General features: G+C 42.3%; 1 protein-coding gene across 1 annotated transcript in view; it reads left to right on the top strand.

The window, feature by feature from the left end:
• The window catches only part of cita (citron rho-interacting serine/threonine kinase a), a 59,752-nt gene that overhangs the window by 2,963 nt on the left and 37,648 nt on the right, over positions 1-19,141 (top strand). Inside the window, exons 4-18 of the mRNA XM_080729158.1 lie at positions 21-196; positions 2,038-2,139; positions 3,930-4,072; positions 4,295-4,388; positions 4,496-4,702; positions 5,242-5,395; positions 6,999-7,191; positions 11,030-11,135; positions 12,027-12,170; positions 13,476-13,595; positions 14,927-15,097; positions 15,408-15,461; positions 15,975-16,028; positions 18,276-18,416; positions 18,804-18,929. Coding sequence (XP_080585284.1) covers positions 21-196; positions 2,038-2,139; positions 3,930-4,072; positions 4,295-4,388; positions 4,496-4,702; positions 5,242-5,395; positions 6,999-7,191; positions 11,030-11,135; positions 12,027-12,170; positions 13,476-13,595; positions 14,927-15,097; positions 15,408-15,461; positions 15,975-16,028; positions 18,276-18,416; positions 18,804-18,929 — 1,985 coding nt within the window. The remainder of the gene's footprint in view (positions 1-20; positions 197-2,037; positions 2,140-3,929; positions 4,073-4,294; positions 4,389-4,495; positions 4,703-5,241; positions 5,396-6,998; positions 7,192-11,029; positions 11,136-12,026; positions 12,171-13,475; positions 13,596-14,926; positions 15,098-15,407; positions 15,462-15,974; positions 16,029-18,275; positions 18,417-18,803; positions 18,930-19,141) is intronic.

The raw sequence follows: 19,141 nt of genomic DNA, 5'->3' as shown, positions 1-19,141 counted from the left end.
TGTTTGTTTGTGTGTGTCAGTTTCTGAGGTATTCTCAGAACTACAGGACCTGCAGCCTGGTCCTAGTGATTTTGAGGAGTGTGCAGTGGTGGGCCGTGGCCGCTTCGCTGAGGTGAAGGTGGTCCGGGAGAAGGCCACCGGGGACGTATGTGCCCTCAAAATCATGGAAAAGACAGTTTTACGTACACAGGAAAATGTAAGTTGTATTTTTGTACATGATATAATAATAGCACTACTACTATAATGTACAAATGGGGTTCCATTTGTTCGCTCCACCCATTTGTACACTTTGTACACTCCAGGCACAAACGGTCAAGTATGAATAGTAAAAATGGAGTATTAAGTATGCAGATTATGTAAGTTGTAATTAAATCCAGGACAACTTTGTTGGGGTTCATATTTTAGATGTAATTAGATAAAATAAAGGATAAGTGTTAAAATGTTTTCATTTTTTACATTCTAGCACGTTTAGCGACACTGAAATCAAAGTCGATAAACGTGCTTGAACGATAGAACAAAGTAAATAAAAACATTTTAACACTCACCCTTTTCTCTCATTACAATCTAAAATATGAACCCTTGTAAAAAAACAAAGTTGTCCTTTAAATTAATACGCATTTGACAGCCTAATATTATATAATAGGTAGGTACTAATTACATTTTTACAACCTAATATTATTAGGAGATCTGACTAGAAGACAGACTGACCCGCACAGATCTCCTAATGTTTTGTAACCCACGCACCTGCTAAGAGAGGAACTGGGTGTGCGTAAGCCTTCCCTTCAAGCACAACCTAATATTATAAAAGTACTAATTAAACACCAAACTACTCAGTGTACATGCATCAAATTGGCCAACTGGGATTGCATTTTGATTAACTGAGCTTTCTTTTGATTCCTTTGAATTTTCTGTCTTTAAGTTTTATTAATTTTGCTCGATACTGATAGGCAAGCACTGTACCATTGAAATATATCAGCTTGGCTTTTTAAAGAATTGTGTTCTCCATGAGGGACAGAAGACTGCAGTGTATTGTAGGCTTGGGTAAAATTCCCTGCTTTGAGTGTTTACTGTTTATGGCAGTGTATTCTTCAATGTCTTAAATACAAATAAACAGTAGGGGGTGCTATAGGCTTATGGAGCCCAACAAAAATGTCTCAATGCATACTGTAGTTTACAGGCATGTGATGAATGGAACATGTCAGAATAGTACATGAGTTGCTGCTGCAACATGAGATCTAAAGACCGTGATACAACAAACAAACAACTTGTATGGAGAAGAATAGCCTTCATTGATTACTCACGCCATAGAGACTTGAGTTCAATAATATTTGTTTTTAATTGGATGTGTATTTGTAAAATAGGGTCACTTTCCGGAATCAATGGGGGTAAATTTACTATAAAAATGTTGTCTAGGAATTCGACAAAAAACTAAAAATATTATTGAACTCAAGTCTCCATGGCGTGAGTAATCATTAATCAATAGAAGAAAAGTCATTTTCGGGGTGAACTACTCCTTTAAGTGAAAAGTGAAAATGTCTAAATTTGCTTTGAAGCGAGGATATGTTCAGGGCCAAGCTGTACAGTAGGTAGTCTAGTACTAGGGGCATGGTCTTATATATCTTAAATGAACTGTTGAAGCTATGCCTTGTGGTAACAAACATCACTTAATCTCAGAGAACAAACACAGAGTCGTTTAAAGCCCTTTGGAGGTCCCCAAATGGTTTCTAAATGCTATACGCCTAGAAAAGTGTCATGCATTATCCAGCATTAGGATGCTTGGCTGAACAAGGTTTCCCATAAAAGGAGGGGGGGGGGGGACTTTTTTTCTTATTTCCACACAACAACTCCAAGGTATATTAATGACATAGTTCAATGTTGAAAATGGGTGGTTCACTCCCCTTTAAGTCTTGGGGACTATTTAAATTACTATCAATTCAAGGTACTTCATTGTTAACATCTTGTGTATTGGTACATGGGAGTAAAATCTATTTTTGTTCTTCTGTCAACTGATTGTTTATCTGGTTCTTCTCATATCAGGTTGTGTTCCACGAAGAGGAGCGGAGGATCCTCACGCTCAACAGCAGCCCCTGGATCCCACATCTTCTGTATGCCTTCCAGGACAAACAGCATGTCTATCTGGTACGCCCAATACTGTCCCTGAAGACATGGGATACAATTGTTATACAGACTGTTATCTTTAGCTTTGACCAGTCCAGAGGCATTTTATAGGTTACTGTACTTGTGTGGAAGATGGCGTTTAAATAACAAACTATATATGCATGTTGAAGTGGTATGAAATGTATCAAGGCATAGCGAAGGAGTGTAAAATAATTGTTTGCATTTATGCCACTTCTTGGTACTTGGACTGTCTTGGCTGCAATTTATTGAACAAACTTCTCAGACTAGCCAAACCCAGACTTTGGTGTGGACAGCCTGATCCCAATAACAAAACAAAAAAAATTGTTTAGAAATCGGTAGATTTGGAAGATAATAATATAGACATAGAGATTGATATAGAGTAGTTCCTTGTGGATGGAAATTGCATACTGGAGAGAGAAACCACGTCTAAATCCACCCTAGTGTGACATGCCTCCTGTCAACTGGAATGACCCTGTGCTTGTATGTCATAAGTGAGCATGACATGCAGTGTCCATCCTTTCCCACAGACATCCAGCACAAACACCAGCTTATCTAGCAGAAGAGAATAACAAAGGAAAATAATTGACGTAAATCGCACATGTCATTTGGCCAAATCATGATGACGGGAAACATTATTTTAATGCCTGTTTAAGCCACAGTCTTCACATTGCCCCGATTTCCCCCCAGAGCTAAACCCATCTGTACATCTGTATTTCCCTCTGCCCCCTTGCATTTCTCTTTCCCCTCTCCCTCCATTTCTCTTCACATCCTCCTCCCCTTCCATTCCCCCCCAGCCTCTCTTCTTCCTTACTGGGCAATGGTGAAAAAAATAAAGAATCCATCTCTATCTAAGTGTCAGAGAGGCGCCCGGTTGCTCTGTTGCTAGGTAACACTGGAGAATGCTGCTGTTCATTCACACTCCTCGACCATTCATGCACCAGGGGCTTGCCTGCATGGCTGCGGCCGTACAACTCCAATCTGCCGTTCAGGTTCCTCTCTCTCTAGCGCAGTGTGTTGTGAGCATGTAGATCGGCTATTTTCACAATTTCTGCCTCTAATATTTGACGATTTGGCCAATGTTTAATTTGTCATTTTAGATGTCTTAAAAGGTCCTTAAATTGTCACTTTAGAAATGTGCAGATACCTTCCATAGTTACATATAAACATTATGTTGGTTTGTTTACTGTTGATTGAGAAAACAATGTTGCACATCAAGTTAATCATCAGGGACCCCCCAAAATGACCCACATGTTGAGAACCACTGCTCTAGTGTACATTCAGAATGCAGATGGCAATGCTAAAATGCATGTCCAACAAGAGCAAGTTTAATGGTTGACTATTTGTGACTACAATCTTCAAAGGGAATAAGGTCTAATTTTAGTTGGTGAATGAAAGCAGCACAGGCTTATGTGTAAGCTATATAGACACGGATAAAGATAGGAAATGATTTCGTGCCCATTTGTCTGCATAATTGTGAAAGCGTTTGACTGCAGAATCACAGATAAATCTATGATAACAGTGTTACGTAACTGAATAATTTGGATTTGGAGAGCAGCCCTATCTATTCAGCAGTTCTAAAGTTTGAATGCAACAAAAGGTGCAATAACATTTATGTCCAGAAGATCATATTATTCACACATTTCCAAGTGTTCAGCCCACACACACACACACACACACACACACACACACACACACACACACACACACACACACACACACACACACACACACACACACACACACACACACACACACACTGTATATCTTCAAAGTTTGTTTCTCTTTACTAGGCAATGGAGTACTTGCCAGGTGGTGATCTGATGTCCTTACTGAACCGATATGAGGATCAGTTTGATGAATCTATGGCTCAGTTCTACCTGGCTGAGCTGGTAGAGGCTATACACGCTGTTCACCAACTGGGCTACGTTCACAGGTAGCAACACCGTTCAGATCCTCTTATAAAGGCTGAAAGAAGTGAACAGTAACTTGATAGGAAAACACATTAAAAATGTACAGAGTATTGTATTACAATTTGTAGCTCAGACGCACAGATGAGTTCTCTTCATTTCATTGCGGTAGACATTTTGTGATACTTTGTAAACAAAGCGCAGTGTGAAAACCAGTATGATGTTTCCTCTAATCTATCCACTTGCAGAGATGTCAAACCAGAAAACGTTCTCATCGATCGGACTGGCCACATTAAGCTGACAGACTTTGGCTCAGCTGCCAGACTGACTGCCAACAAAACAGTGAGAAGATTTATGTGGAATCTGTTATCCTTGTATAAACCTAAATAAACTTGACCATGTGTGTCGGCATGAAAATGATTTTTTGATTCTGTGTGTGTGTCTCTCAGGTGATGGCTGCCACAGTACCAGTGGGAACCCGGGATTTCCTTTCCCCTGAGGTTCTGGCAGCCATGAACGGGGGCCCACACAATACGTATGGGGCTGAGTGTGACTGGTGGTCCTTGGGCATTATAGCCTACGAGATGATCTATGCCAGATCTCCCTTTTCTGATGGCACCTCTACCAAGACCATTCAGAACATCCTCAACTTCCAGGTACACAGTTGCTCATACTGTAATACTGCTGTTGATATACTAGTCACTGTCTGTTAACACATCTGATTTAGGTGTGGATGGGCACATGAGTGAAGAAATGATAAATTGGCTGCGATAAACCGCTACAGCTGACTGACTACAGCTGGTTGATATGACTTAATATCTGTTGTCTCTAAAATATCTTTAGTTATACAACTGAACACAGTATCTCCATGTTTTAATCTATTAACTGAAATCAGAGAACAATAAGAACAGGTCTAAAAGGGCAAGCTGAGAGAACAAGTATGATTGTGGTGAATTATGTTCCTTTTCAACACAGAAAGATGGAATGAAAGTCAAAATATTTTGAATATCTTGCTATCGAATTCAAACTACTATATGTTTATGATAATTAAATGTTTCCCAGCAATACTGACACTGGGCAGTTCCCAGTTTATTAATTCGAAATATTAATAATTATGCTCTACTTTACCGCAATGAGTGCCTGTTATTAAGGCCCGTCTGCTCTAATCAGTCGCTATCCACATTGTTTCCCTCAGCGTTTCCTTAAGTTTCCTGCAGAGCCGCAGAGCAGTAAGCAGTTTGTGGACCTGGTGCAGAGCTTACTGTGCGGAGCCAAAGAGCGCTTGGGCTTCCAGGGGCTGCGCTGTCACGCCTTTTTCTCGAGCGTGGACTGGAACAACCTGAGACAAGGTGAGGAGGGTAATCCTGTGCTCCTCTGAAGTAGTGTATTCTCCTGCCTTTGTGGTGGTCATGTGGCTGTGACAGTGATCATGCTGGAAGAGGACGGATCATATCATGCCATTGGTTGACAGAATTGAATGTACAATCTAATCATTGGGGAGAAAATGTACACAGCGTGAGACACACACACACACACACACACACACACACACACACACACACACACACACACACACACACACACACACACACACACACACACTAAGCAACAGCTTTGCCAGTGGTGGTTGTGTGCATTAGTAAAATAATGAGATGCTCTGGCAACAGGCCAGTTCTCTCCAGAGGGGAGAGAAAGAGAGAGAGGGAGAGGGGGGGGGAGAGAGAGCGAGAGAGGGAGACCGAGGTAAAGATCTGCAGCTCATCTCTCCCTCAGTAGACGCAGCAGAAATCTTTTACGCTAGCGACAGACACGCTTGCTGTAGAGGAAATACACGTGCGTTTGTTGAATCCCATTGTCACCCACCCACCCACCTACCCAAACCTCAGACTGCACCGAATGAGATTGTTTTGAATTGTGGCATCATGAATCACATCTGCAGCATCTACTTACAGCCACTGTTAGTCATGCACTGATTAATTATGGTAACGCAGATATTTATTTACAGAAAAGGCATAGTGTTATTTTTTGTTTATAGGATTGAAATTGCCATTACATACCACAATTCTTGTAATGAAAATAAATAGATTAATATTCTTTATGAAAAATACTTTTAATACATTATTTTAAAAAGCTTTGCTTGGTGGTTCTTCTGTACCAACAGTAGAAGTTTATTTACGCCTATCAAAACAAGCTTGTCTTAGGCGCTGTACAGACATTTGCGTGAAACATCTTCTCCGTATCGTCTGAGAATGGCCACTGGGGGCGCCGTACTAATGCATTGTCAATGGAAGGTTGTTTGGTGTTTTGTCGTTGCCGTGTCTCTTGGCCAAAAGACAGGCTGCGGTTGAGCATATGTGTGAGTCCAGCCTTATTATTAACCTATTCATAAATTCACCTGTTTTCCTTAGGGTCCTCGTGTTTACCAACAGACTACAGTATATTGATATGTTTGGTCCTTTTTTTGCGTTGGTTCGTCTGTGCGTGTATGGGTGGGGTGGACGATGGGTCAATTGATTTATTGATTTCTTATGTGTCATAAATAAAATAAAAACTACAACCATCCAAAAGAATAAATAATAACAAATAAACGTGTGTGTGTTGGGTATTCTAGGCATGCCATGGTTTGTTGACATTTTGAATGTAGATGGAGCATTATGATTCTGGTTTGGCTCCTGCTGATTAGCTTGTGCTGCTGCAGTGAGGGAGAGAGAGCGAGCACATGTGTGTGTGTGAGAGAGAGAGCGAGAGAGAGAGAGAGGGAGGGACAGACCGAGGCAGCATGTGCATGAGCGCGCGACTTACCGCACTCTAGGCTCACCACCGCTCTGCTCCGTTACCTCTCTCGGCTCCCTTTCTCTTTCCTTATCCCCCCCTCGTTTTTCTATTGCTTCATTCATACCCCTCTGGACTCTCCTTTTTCCTCTCCCTCCTTTTAACTGTCCTCTCCTGCAGTCCTCCCCCCTTTTGTTCCTGCGCTACGCTCCGAAGATGACACCTCTAATTTTGAGGAGCCGGAGCAGGCTGCAGCCCCCCGGCCGACCCCAGCAGCCCAGCGAGGAGCTCTGCCAGCGGGCTTCCAGGGCCAGGATCTGCCCTTTCTAGGCTGGTTCTACAGCAGGGTCTTGACAGCATTGACTAAGGCTGAGTAAGTACTATCTGTTTAATATAAGCAGCTTTACTTCATTCAAAGACACCCTCCATCCATCCATAATCCCTTTCTGCTGGTCAGCCCCCCCCCCCTCTCCCCTTTTGACAATTGGTTGGAAGACCTCCCGTTACAGGTGGCAACATCCTTGCTCCTATAGACTCATCGCCACGGCAACGATATCCAGGCAGTTTTGTTCCAGAGTACCTACAGTACTAACCCGGGCCATTTGGTGTTGCGTCAGAGTCACATTGGTGGTGGTGGTGTCTGTGTCTGGTGGAACTCCAGTGGGCTTGGCCGTATGGCTGCTGTGTCAGACCGGGAGGGAGGGAAGGGGAGGGGGGTGTCCCCTTCCCGTGTTATGTGGCTCTCCATTGAATTAAACATCGAAAGCCGTTATTGTGGTGTTGTTTTCTTTTCCCTTGATGTACTATACGGGATCAGACGTGGCATCTCTCAGTGATATCTGTGTGAGAGGGATCCCATAGATCAGTTGAATGAGCTGAAGGATGTGAGGCAGTGTTATCTTCTTCTGCCATCGGTGCTGATTGGTATTCGGCTGAGTGTGTCAAAGAGGCTCTCTGTGAGGTGGAGAACCCCACCACCACATACATTCATGCGCACAGCACACCCTCCCTGCTGTTAATGCCGTTATTGTGCTCTGCCTGCTACTGTGCAGTATAATGGGGCTTGTGAGTTTTATTGCGCTGGCTTTCGGAGCCATCATTTTACCAGGCAGACTTTGGCGTCTCAATATATATAATAATAATGCGTGAGGAGGATGGAGCTTCATCTCCCTAGCCCTTGGCACGGCTCCCGCAGGTTAATTAAGCCATAGACTACGTACGCACCATAGCCAGACAGGAGGAGGAATGGAGGAAAAAAAAGCATGAGCACATTAGACGGTGAAAAGGATGATCATAGATTGGGGGGAGAGAATCTATTTCTAAACCAAGATGGGTTTTTTCGTCTGTTCTTCCCCCACCCCCATCTTCACCCATCTCCACTCCTCTCCTCTATTTTCTTTCAATGTTCTCCTTCTTCCCATGTTTATCTCCCATGTTTCTCTCTCTCTCTCTCTGTTCACCCCAGCATCATTGTTTTTAACTGAAGCCAGTCGTTTCCTTTTGTGCACTTAATGAAATGGAGCTCCAAGCTAATGGCTTGTGTACAGTGTTAATGTGTTTGTGTGTGCGGGTGTGCGACTGCGTGTTTGTGTGTTTTCCTCATTGAAAAGCCAAAGAGAAATGCACTCTGGCCGAGCCATGAAATCCTAATCATGTGTTTTGGGTTTCATGGCATTCTTTCTTCACTGTGCATGTATACATTTCTCTGTCTCTCTCTCTATTTGTAAATGGAAACAACCCATCATTCTTTTTTTTTTTTAGATTTGTTTTGGGGCTTTTGTGCCTTTATTGGATAGGACAGGAAATGGGGGGAGAGATGGGGAGAGACACGTGGCAAATGTCATCCGGATCGGGAATTGAACCGGCGCCGCCGCCAGGTATCCATGTGGCAATGCCTATGTGGTTTGCGCCTGGACCAGTAGGCCTGTGGGTGCCCCTGGAAACAAACCATCTTAAAGCACCAAAACATCTACTAGGGGGGTGTTGTGTTCTTAACGGTTGTTTTCATATCAGAAAGTGTTTACTGAAGGTGTGCATAGCATGTCCCAACTAGCGCCACCATCAGGCTGATTTTTGTAAAACACATTTTTGGACACTGCTCCTACAGATCCTAAAGTCATGTCATCATCAACATGGATCTGTCCCATTTCCCATATTCCCTCCTGATTGGCTAGAATGGCTACCATTGCCTTCTAAAGTGTATGTATGCGACCTGGCGGTCGCTTATCCCCCGATTTAGGGAGTCTTACTGGTTTTCATATCAGAAACAAGTGTTTACTGAAGGTGTGCATAGACTCTATATTGTGCGTGTGTGTGTCCACTCCATGCGTGTGTTGATTGCGCCATGTTTTTTCTTCCGTTGTCTGTGTGTGAGTGTACCGTATATACAGTATGTGCTAGTCTCTGAAGTCTTGCGCAGCTCTTCAGCACAGCCAGCTCTTTAACTCTCTTATCAATTATATCTCACAATAAAGTTGTATTGTAATACCCTTACTGACTCTCGGATAACCAATGAATCTACGCCTAGTAACATTTATTTGACCAAGTCTCCTATGTCACTACTATATATTTATTGGGGCATTGGCTCTGATGTTAGACTCTGTGTTTCGGTTGTGATATTCATTAAGATTCTTGGGTTGTTTAAACACCATGCCAATGACAGTTCGATGTGTAAACCAGTTCTAATGGCACAGTATTCACCCTAATGATTTCATTGCCCAAGCTTTGTATCGTTAAATTGATTAATAGTAAGCGTTTCAGTCTTTACCTGAATACTTAACCTGGGACTGCAGTGCATGCTGTAAGTAGGCGTACTGCAGTAAAAAATCAAATTGCCACCAGAATTGAGGAGACATTTTTCATTGTTTTATTTATTTTCCTGAGCTCTGCAGACTTTGCAAGTCTGCTTCTAAGTAAAAAGGCAGTTAGGATAGCAGTGTGTTTGGAATTGTGAATATTTTCTAAGTTTCTGCGCAGGTTTCTCTGCACTGTTTGCCAAATGATCTGTGTGTGCGCCAACATGTGATGTCACCGTTGTGAATTTGAAATGTCAACATGGCACATTTCCAGTGAGTCATTCAGTCACCAAACAAAGCCTTTGGTGGAAAAGTCATTAAATATCAACTGCAGCAGCAACACTTGGTTCAGTCAGTAACATTATTTTTAACTTAGTGACTCAAGAGTCAGACTGACTCATCTGTGTATTTGTAGACTCATTCATACAAAGCAGATTCATGTCTCTTACAGCCTCCATTCAGAAGCACCTTTTTGCCCAAGAACACAAAAAATGACTATCTTGTGTACTCTAAACAGATTGAATATGCCCGATGGATGTAAACAACATCACAGCACATAACATCCTACTAATAGACCTCTGGAGGCAGACTCCTTGCAAAAGTACAAAGAAATGGTCAAAAACCTCATGTTGTTTCCTACACTATTTAGCAGACACACCTAAACCAGCGCGACTCACAGTAAGCAAGGCAAACACGAGGTAATGCATCAAATGCATAGAAATGGTAATCTAGGATCATGGGGAAAACCAAGAACCTATCATCATGACAGTCTAAACAACAGTATAATATCATAACAATTATAATTTATTATTAATGGTTTTATGTTTGTTTGTCTCTGTTACCCCCCACCCCCCTCCCCAACACATGGCACTCGATTTACAGTATACACACATAATTATTTGCACTCAAAGGACCTCAATGGAAATAAGCTCAAGCTTTTTTTGTGATTTATCCTAATCCTTTTGACAGATTATGTACAATACATGTTCATGTTTATGTACTATACTCATCCTCTGCTAATGCCTCGTGTTTGAACATTCCCTTAGCATCCGTAACTTTTTTCGTTTGTCTGTATGAGCTAGTGCATCCATTATGACTGCATCAGGACATATTGATTCATTATGTAGACTAGAGGGTGTCGAATATTTAAAAAAGTGAAAATTGCTGATTTACAAGCTCACAAAGTGTCAAAAGAGTTCCTCGATTCGAAAAGAATCGATCGTTGTAGTCCTAGACCTTTGTCATGTTGTCAGATGGTCTGTTTGTTGTGCGTATACCTTTGCCACATTTGTTGTGCTTACCTTTGCCCCATTCATTTTTTCCCCCCAGACTATATCTGTCGTGGTTTAACTGGTAATCCTTCATTACGTAGTACGTACAATTATAAATACCAATATCTTATGTTGTTGCTCCTAGGTCAGTGTCTGCAGGCCTCAATTCTCCTGCCAAGACCAACTCCATGGAAAAGAAGCTGCACCTTAAAAGCAAAGAACTACAAGAAACTCAAGACAAATGTCACAAGGTGAGGGCCGTGCATTTGCCTCCGGTTCTGTTTTCAGGGATCACGTTTACAGCATACTTATGGGAATACATTTGTAGTTCTATATTCATAAATCATTCATAAACTCTTCTCTGCTGAGCTGACTCAACCAAAGCTCAGCTTAAACCAGTGGTTTTCACGATGGCGCAGTCGGTAGCGCTGTCGCCTCACAGCTAGAAGGTCCTGGATTCGGGACACTGTGGGCGCTGGGAGAGTGTTCTCTCATCTGTATCATCATCGCCCACTCCATAGGTGGGGTTGGTGAAAGGGCCTTTCTGTGTGGAGTTTGCATGTTCTCCCCGTGTCTCCTAGGGTAGGTATACCCTCCCAAAAAACATGTGGTAATCCTGGTCTCTATAATGCCTCCCCCTGGCCAGCCGGGGCACCTGATGGAGGGGAAAGGAACTGGTTTGAATAACGTGTTCCTTCCACGTGCTAAGTCCAACTGGTGAAGCTCCCCCCTGTCAGGTGATAAGAAGCGGCTTGTTCACTCCTTATGCACTGAAGGAAGCATGAGGTCAGTTCGGGGCCCTCCCCAGGTTGGCAGAGGGAGAGCAGCGTCCAGGATTACAGCTTGGGTAATTGGCACTGGATGAAAAATGGGTTACGAAATCGTGGGATAAAAATGTAAATGAAAAAAAAAAAGAAAAAAAGAAAGTGGTTCTCAAAGTGGATTCCATGGACTCTGTGGGTTCCTTTAGGGGGATCTAAATTGATATATAAGTCCCATATAAGTCTGTAACGGGTTCATTTGAAAGTTTGAGAAACCCTGGCTTAAACAACAACAGCAACAGGAGCACAGAGAAACGGTAGCCCGGTCAGCTAGTAGGAGATCTCCATCTGATCAGCTGGTCTTGTTGTTGTGTTGATCAGATGGAGCAGGAGATCTCCAGGTTCCAGCGTAAGATGACTGACCTGGAGTCGGTGCTCCACCAGAAAGATGTGGAGCTCAAGGCCTCGGAGACCCAGAGGACCATCCTGGAGCAAGACCTGGCCACCTACATCACTGAATGCAGCGTGAGTCTCTTACAGTACTGCTGTGTGTGTGTGTGTGTGTGTGTGTGTGTGTGTGTGTGTGTGTGTGTGTGTGTGTGTGTGTGTGTGTGTGTGTGTGTGTGTGTGTGTGTGTGTGTGTGTGTGTGTGTGTGTGTGTGTGTGTGTGTGTGTGTGTGTGTGTGTTGTAACAATACATTTAATAGCGATAGGATACGCATCACGATACATGGTTGACAATATGATACATGGACGATATTGGTAATGGCGATCCGATTAGATTCAATGATTTAAAATCAATATAGTAACTATTTAGCAAAGAAATGAAATCTATATGAAATCTGTCAATAGTGCACGTTTTCTAATGGAAAAATGTATTATTATGGATATAAATAACTAAACACTGACATATGACCTCTAGTTTTAGAGCAGTGTTCATTTTTATCAACATGATGGGTTCAAAGGTTTGGCACAGCTGTGAAATTGGTGCCGTGGCATAAGTGTGAGCATTGCCCTGAACTTTTTCTGTGGTGAAATTCCGGTCCAATAGCAAGCAGAAGTCAAGTAAGAGGGACGCGTGGAAAACCGCAGTATAAATTACTTTTGGCTGCTTCTTTGAAGTGAAAATCTGTCTCATGAAACCAGGTAGCAAGTCATACCCTGTTGATTTGGGTTGCCTAACAATATAACCCAGGGGTCTTCAACGTTTTCAGGCCAAGGACCCCTTAGTTGAGAGAGAGATGAAGCAGGGACCCCCACAACCTTATCCATATAGTTTCATTGACAGCACGATCATCAGTATATTTTGGAGTCATGTTAATGTGGGCTTTCAGATATTTAACCACTTGAACCGTCAAACTTGACCTTTCACAGTACTTAGTCAGTACTTAGTCTGCTCTTTCCCCCTCCCCCTCACAATGCCTCGCAGTGCGAGGCGTTGTGAGCTTGTAGATTCTCAGAATATGGATGCTAGGGTTCAAGTGGTTAATATAAAATAGAGGGGAAAAAACAAGTTTCTATCACACAAAGATTTGGAGGACCCCCTGTAGTAACTCTGAGGACTCCCTAGGACCCCCTGTTGAATACCCCTGATATAACCAAAACGTTACTAGGCCAACTGTCACCTCAACTTCCCCAGTGTTTTGGCAAGCACTGCACACACTGTACTACTGTGCTGTGCTGACGGGGTATTTCATTCTTAGCCAGTGTGAAACTTGGAGAAAGCACTACGCTTGGTAGTTTGTTTTTTGCCCTGGAACTATAACTCCAGTGTTGCTCTCAGCAGCAGCTTTATATTATGGTATATTTTTTTATGTATGTTTTTGGCAGAGCTTAAAGCGTAGCTTGGAGCAGGCCCGCGTGGAAGTCTCCCAGGAGGATGACAAGGCCTTGCAGCTTCTGCACGACATCCGTGAACAGAGCAACAAGCTGCAAGAGATCAAGGAACAGGTACAGTTCTTGTTATACCTAGGGGAGTCACCATTTTGACATTTTATGGCGATTAATTGTTAATTGTTTTATCATTGACGATTTACGATTCGTGTTTTTGTCGTTGACAATTACATTTCTGTTAAGCCTGTAGGCTTTGAAGTTGCACATGGCAGATATGACACAAACTAAATATACAAAATGACATTTGATAACATATTTGATAACTTTATACTTAAAAAAAAAAAGAAAGAACATTGATAGTGGAAATAGACGATCTACAAGGTCACATATATGGAAAATATACGAGCATTTTTCAACATGGAAACGATTATGACAATTATGACAACATAATTGCGATTATGTCAAATTTTAGACGATTATGTAATAATTGTGACAGCCCTAGTTATACCACCACCACCACAGGTAAAAGCTCAGATACCAAATCAGTGCACAAGCATGCAGGGCTTCCCTCTGAGGATACCCTCTCTGCAGTCCTTAAAATGCCAAGGTCATCCCTCCAGATGGCACGCATTCAGATGGCTTCCCCACAGGGCACCCCTTCTGAAGCCAGACAGAGACATGGCTGGGTAGAAGACGGTTTTGCTTGTTTCCTATGATTGTTTTTGGAAGACGTCCTTGACTATTTAAAATCTTTACTTACTGTTCGTACGTAGGTAAAGCTTACTTACTTATACATACCTTAATCTAGAAGAAATTGTTGTAGACCATCCGATATGGTTAAAAATGTGCGGAAATGTCTTTTCACATTTTCTCTCTGGCCAACACATTCTCACTCCCAAACTCATCATATACTTGACTGACACCAAGGGGGTCCTTGGTGGTCGGGACCCCTTTGGATTTGGGGTCAACGCACTGTTGCCATTAAAAACATTGAAAACGAATGTTCAAATAAGTGTTAGTGAGTGCCCGCATTGAGTGATGCAATGTCTGCTTCTTCTGACTCTACACCATCTTATTATCTTAAAGAATTTAAGTTATATAGTTATGATTGGTTATCATAGAATTGGTTATGATCCGTCCGTGTCATCATGGTACGTGAAAAGCGGTCCTCTGCTTCAGCGTCGCACACAAAACACACTTGACCAAGTGACGACTTGTGTGAGAATGCGTTGCTCTAGCCAAGTGGATGTATGGTGTCACACATACCTGCACCCACCATTTCTTGTTGCTTTCTGAAACGTGATCCAGACCCTGATTTTGCATTGTTATTTTTGCCAAATGTGAACCAATATGACATGCCCAGAATAGGGACGCTAGGGTTTGTGTCTCTACAATTGGATCTCTGCTGTGCTTGGCATGACGACTGTGTGCCGTGTCTGTGACCTCAGGAATACCATGCGCAGCTGGAGGAGATGCAGGTGACCATCAGGCAGCTGGAGGAGGACCTGTCAGCTGCCCGCCGCCGCAGCGACCTGTACGAGTCCGAGCTCAGAGATTCCAGGCAGACCAGCGAGGATCTGAAGAGGAAGGCTGTAGAATACCAACAGAGAATCCAGAAGGTATGTGGGAACAGATGGAGAAAGCTGCCACTGTCATTTGAAGATAGATATTTTAAAAAGATTTGACAGCCATGTGGGATTTGACATGGGAAATGGTTTGCAAAGCATTAATATTTCTTCCTCTCTATTGGACAATGATTTGCATGTCTGTTTTTACTATTCAATGCAACCTCAACCTCAAGAAGTGATGAGATGTTTAAGTCGAGACAATTTCTCTCCAGCCATTTTGATGCCAGTGCATAATACATGAAAAGATAGGTTTAGAGATTTTGTGTATTGATGTCTCCTTGTTGCACTGTTTATTTCTTAGGCCAGAGAGCAGGGCAAATCCGAAGTAGAGGAGCTACTCACCAAACTGGAGAAGGTAAGTTAAGAATCAGCTGATTTTCCATTCCCGAGCTACAGGTACATTAAGTGTCTTGTGATTTCAACCCTTTTCATATCAAGGTCCAACATTTATTCTGCATTTGAGCAGTGGACCAACAGATGTAGGCTCTGACGATAACAAAACTATTTTGATTTTGTCCACAATTCCATGCTGATATTGATGTTGGTACCATAGGAGAGATAACAGTCAAACGTTAACCTAAATAAAAAAAATCTACTCTCTCTAATTGTGTAGACTTCTTGTAAATTAATGAATGCAGATGTTTAACCATAATGTAACTCCTAAATGGACACGTAAGGGTATTTGATTTCATTTTACACTCAAGAGTTAAAAATCTATAAGGTCTCCATTTGTTTACCAACTCTTCATCATTTAGCTGGTTAACACCTGGAACCCCCTCAAGGACCCCTGGTGGTCCCCCGACCACTGGTTGAAAACCACTGGTCTAGTAAACTCGCCTGTCATTCACTCGGCTTGTTTTATTTTTAGACCAACTCTGAACAGCAGCTGAAAATCGAAGAGCTCCAGGACAAACTCTCCAAGGTAAGTGCCTTCTGACTTTATGACCTCCATTTCTGGTAAAACATTTCCCTCAATGGTTTTAGAAGATAATTATTATGTAATTTATGTCTGTCTATTGCTATACATGTCTGATTAATCATTTTAACAGGCATTTTTACAAATGCAAATCTTTGTCTATTATTTGTCATTGCTAATTCTGCTTCCGGCTTATATGCATTAACGTGTCATTTAGTCACAAAGAACGTTACGTCTATGCCACTGAAGCACCCACAGAACCAATATTTTAAAGTTTCTATACTTATGTTCCGCGTCCAACATAACGTTTCTAAACTGGTTAGATCAAAATATTTTTAGTTTTTAAAATACATTTTTCAGATATCTTTTAAACTTTCAGTAAATGAACAGTTATTGAATGCAATGTGCTCAAAAACTAGGGCTGTGCCCAATTCAGAATTTTCTCAGTCAAATTGCTTCCGGCAGTTCAATATGATTGTTTTATACTGTATATAAAGGTCTGACATATAATGAGCAGTCCTCTACCTACCACCCACTTGTTATTGGTGAGGATAAAGCCAAGCGTTTCCTCGCCTGGACTGCTGCCTTCAGTCTGCATGACAGACGAGACAGATAGCCTTCTTTAGAAAAGATTACATAATATTTGAAACATGCTGCACTAAAAGATAATTTGGTGCAGAAAATAATTATAATTATAATAATAGCAGCTTGTATTCATACATCGCCTTTCAAGAGACCCAAAGATGCTTTACATCAAGGCAGAGGCAGAAAGACAATGAACAACCAACAAACAAATAAACTAAACAAGTGGATGGATCATGTCTGTCTTTTCAAGGAAGCCTTAATTGAGTCCAGAGTTCAAGCATGGTGACTCTCCATTGGGAGAGAGTTCCACGGGGTGGGGGCTGCCACACTGAAGGCTCTCTCCCCAAAGGTTCACAGAGTAAAAAAAATGGCACAAAGTACCTTACTGCACTTACACTTACAGTATGTGTAGCAAACCAATCCATTTTACTAGTTAATCAGTGGAAGTATAATTCGAACTAGCTAGTTACTCTAAAAGAATGATTATATCAGGTTCCTCATCCATGATACTCTGTTGCAGTGCTTCTCAAAGTGGGGTCCAGGGACCCTCACGGTTCCGGCTTGAGGGGTTCTAAATGGAACCCTAATAGGTCTGTAACTTTTGACAGTATCTCAGAGTTATGGGGGTCCTTTAAATTAAAAGGTTTGAGAACCACCGCTCTATTGATGTAAGTAACTACAGAGCCAGTATACGAGTTGTCTCAGATTTTAAGTCTGTGGCCTATATTATAATTTAAGACAGAGGTGGAAGAGAAGGCAGAGACAGAGGAGAGAGAGAAGGAAGGAATGCAAAGACTGGAGATGCAAGAGCCAAAGACATGGATGAAGGAGAAGGTGCAGTAAGGGCAGATTGTTCAAGGTTGAAAGAAAAGGTTATGAGGGAAAAAACTAAAAGTCAAATGATGGAAAGCCAGTTATTAAGAAGAGAAAGACAGATGGAAGCAGTGAGAATGGAGAGACAAGAAAAGTAGTGGGTAAACACCAGAGAAGAGTGGATACGTAACACTATGTTACGTAGAGGGATACAGTATGTATAGTATAGATACATTACAGTGCAAAGTAGAGATCATTATGATGAGAATTACAAAGTTCTAAAGTCGTTTACATTTAAAGTCATACTGTGTTTTTGGCAACGCTTCTTGCAGCTCGGTTGTCATTACAACGTTTGTGTACGGAACTGTTGCTCAAAAAGGACTGCTGCACGGTCCCATTGCCCGAGGATATTTAATTCAGAAACGGTATTTATTAACTTTAAAATGCAGTACACAAATTAATACATTCCTGCCTTCCTGGTACTCTTCTGGTGCCAACTTCAGGGACAAACACTCATTAATAAAAATGATTAATAGTGTTTAGAGAAGTTGTCAAAAAGACATTAATGTGAAATTGTTACTGTGAAAAATATACCGGTGAAAGATTGTAATAACGAACTGTAGTTTATGTCAAAAAAAGTTACACCTTATGACTTTAACTTACTTTTAAATGCTGTACGTTTCATTTTCAGAATAACATAATAGTTGTTTTGTCTCAAACATGTGTCTCCCATACTGTGTACTGAGATGGTTTAGCTTTACCCCACCACTCCCTGTCAAATCAACAAGCTTGCCTTGTTTGTACTGAGATCTACTGTAAGTAACAGGTCTTTGACCTGATCCTGACCTCCCCTAGGCAGTGAAAGCCAGCACAGAAGCCACCGAGCTGCTGCAGAACATCCGTCAGGCCAAAGAAAGGCTGGAGCGAGATCTGGAGCGTCTAAAAGGCAAGACCGACCCCAGCGACACGCTCAAACGCCGCCTGAGAGAGACCGAGGTATGAGCCTGGTCTACCTGATCCACATGGCTTAATGTCACACTGTCTGGTTGTAAGATGTGCAGTAACAGTACTAGTAACATTTTTATCAGTCCACCCCTCTTATTTTAATATTTAACTTAACTAGACTTCACTCTGCCGAGGTGCCAACTTGCATCTTGTGCGCTCTTGGCCATGTATGGCCTACTTGTGCGCCAGCAGAGCGTTCCTTGTTATTTATATCAGGTCGCAATTGTTGATGGTGACATCACCAATAATGCTGGTCCCTCATTGGCTGTTGATGGTGACGTCACCAGGAATGCTGGTCCCTGATTGGCTACAGGCGTAAACACAGACAGATACGTGAGTCTGTTTATCTGTGCGTGTGAATGTGTGTGTGTTCTGTAGGAGGGCAGGAAAACCCTAGAGAACCAGGTGAAAAGACTGGAGATGGTGGAGCGAAGAGAGAACAAGCTGAAAGACGACATCCAGACCAAATCCGGACAGATCCAGCAGATGGCTGAGAAGATTCTGGTGAGAGAGCCACAGAGAATAAGGCCGTCTAATGCTTTGTGCCCCTCTTCTCGTACCCCCACCCACGCACCAACTCATTCCAGCGTCTGGCTGGTGAATCCGTCCTTGTGTAGCCTCTGTTCTCCGTCCCTGTTTATCCTTGAACACATTCCCCAAGCAGGGCTTTAGGGAGCTGCTTGTAGGCTGAGTCCTTACAAGAAGCTATGCAGTCC

The sequence above is a fragment of the Nannobrachium achirus genome (genome assembly GCF_963921795.1).
Source record: "Nannobrachium achirus genome assembly, chromosome: 6".
Classification (NCBI taxonomy): domain Eukaryota; kingdom Metazoa; phylum Chordata; class Actinopteri; order Myctophiformes; family Myctophidae; genus Nannobrachium; species Nannobrachium achirus.
The sequence above is the reverse complement of the archived record's forward strand: the minus strand, read 5'-3'. Positions and strand labels throughout refer to the sequence as shown.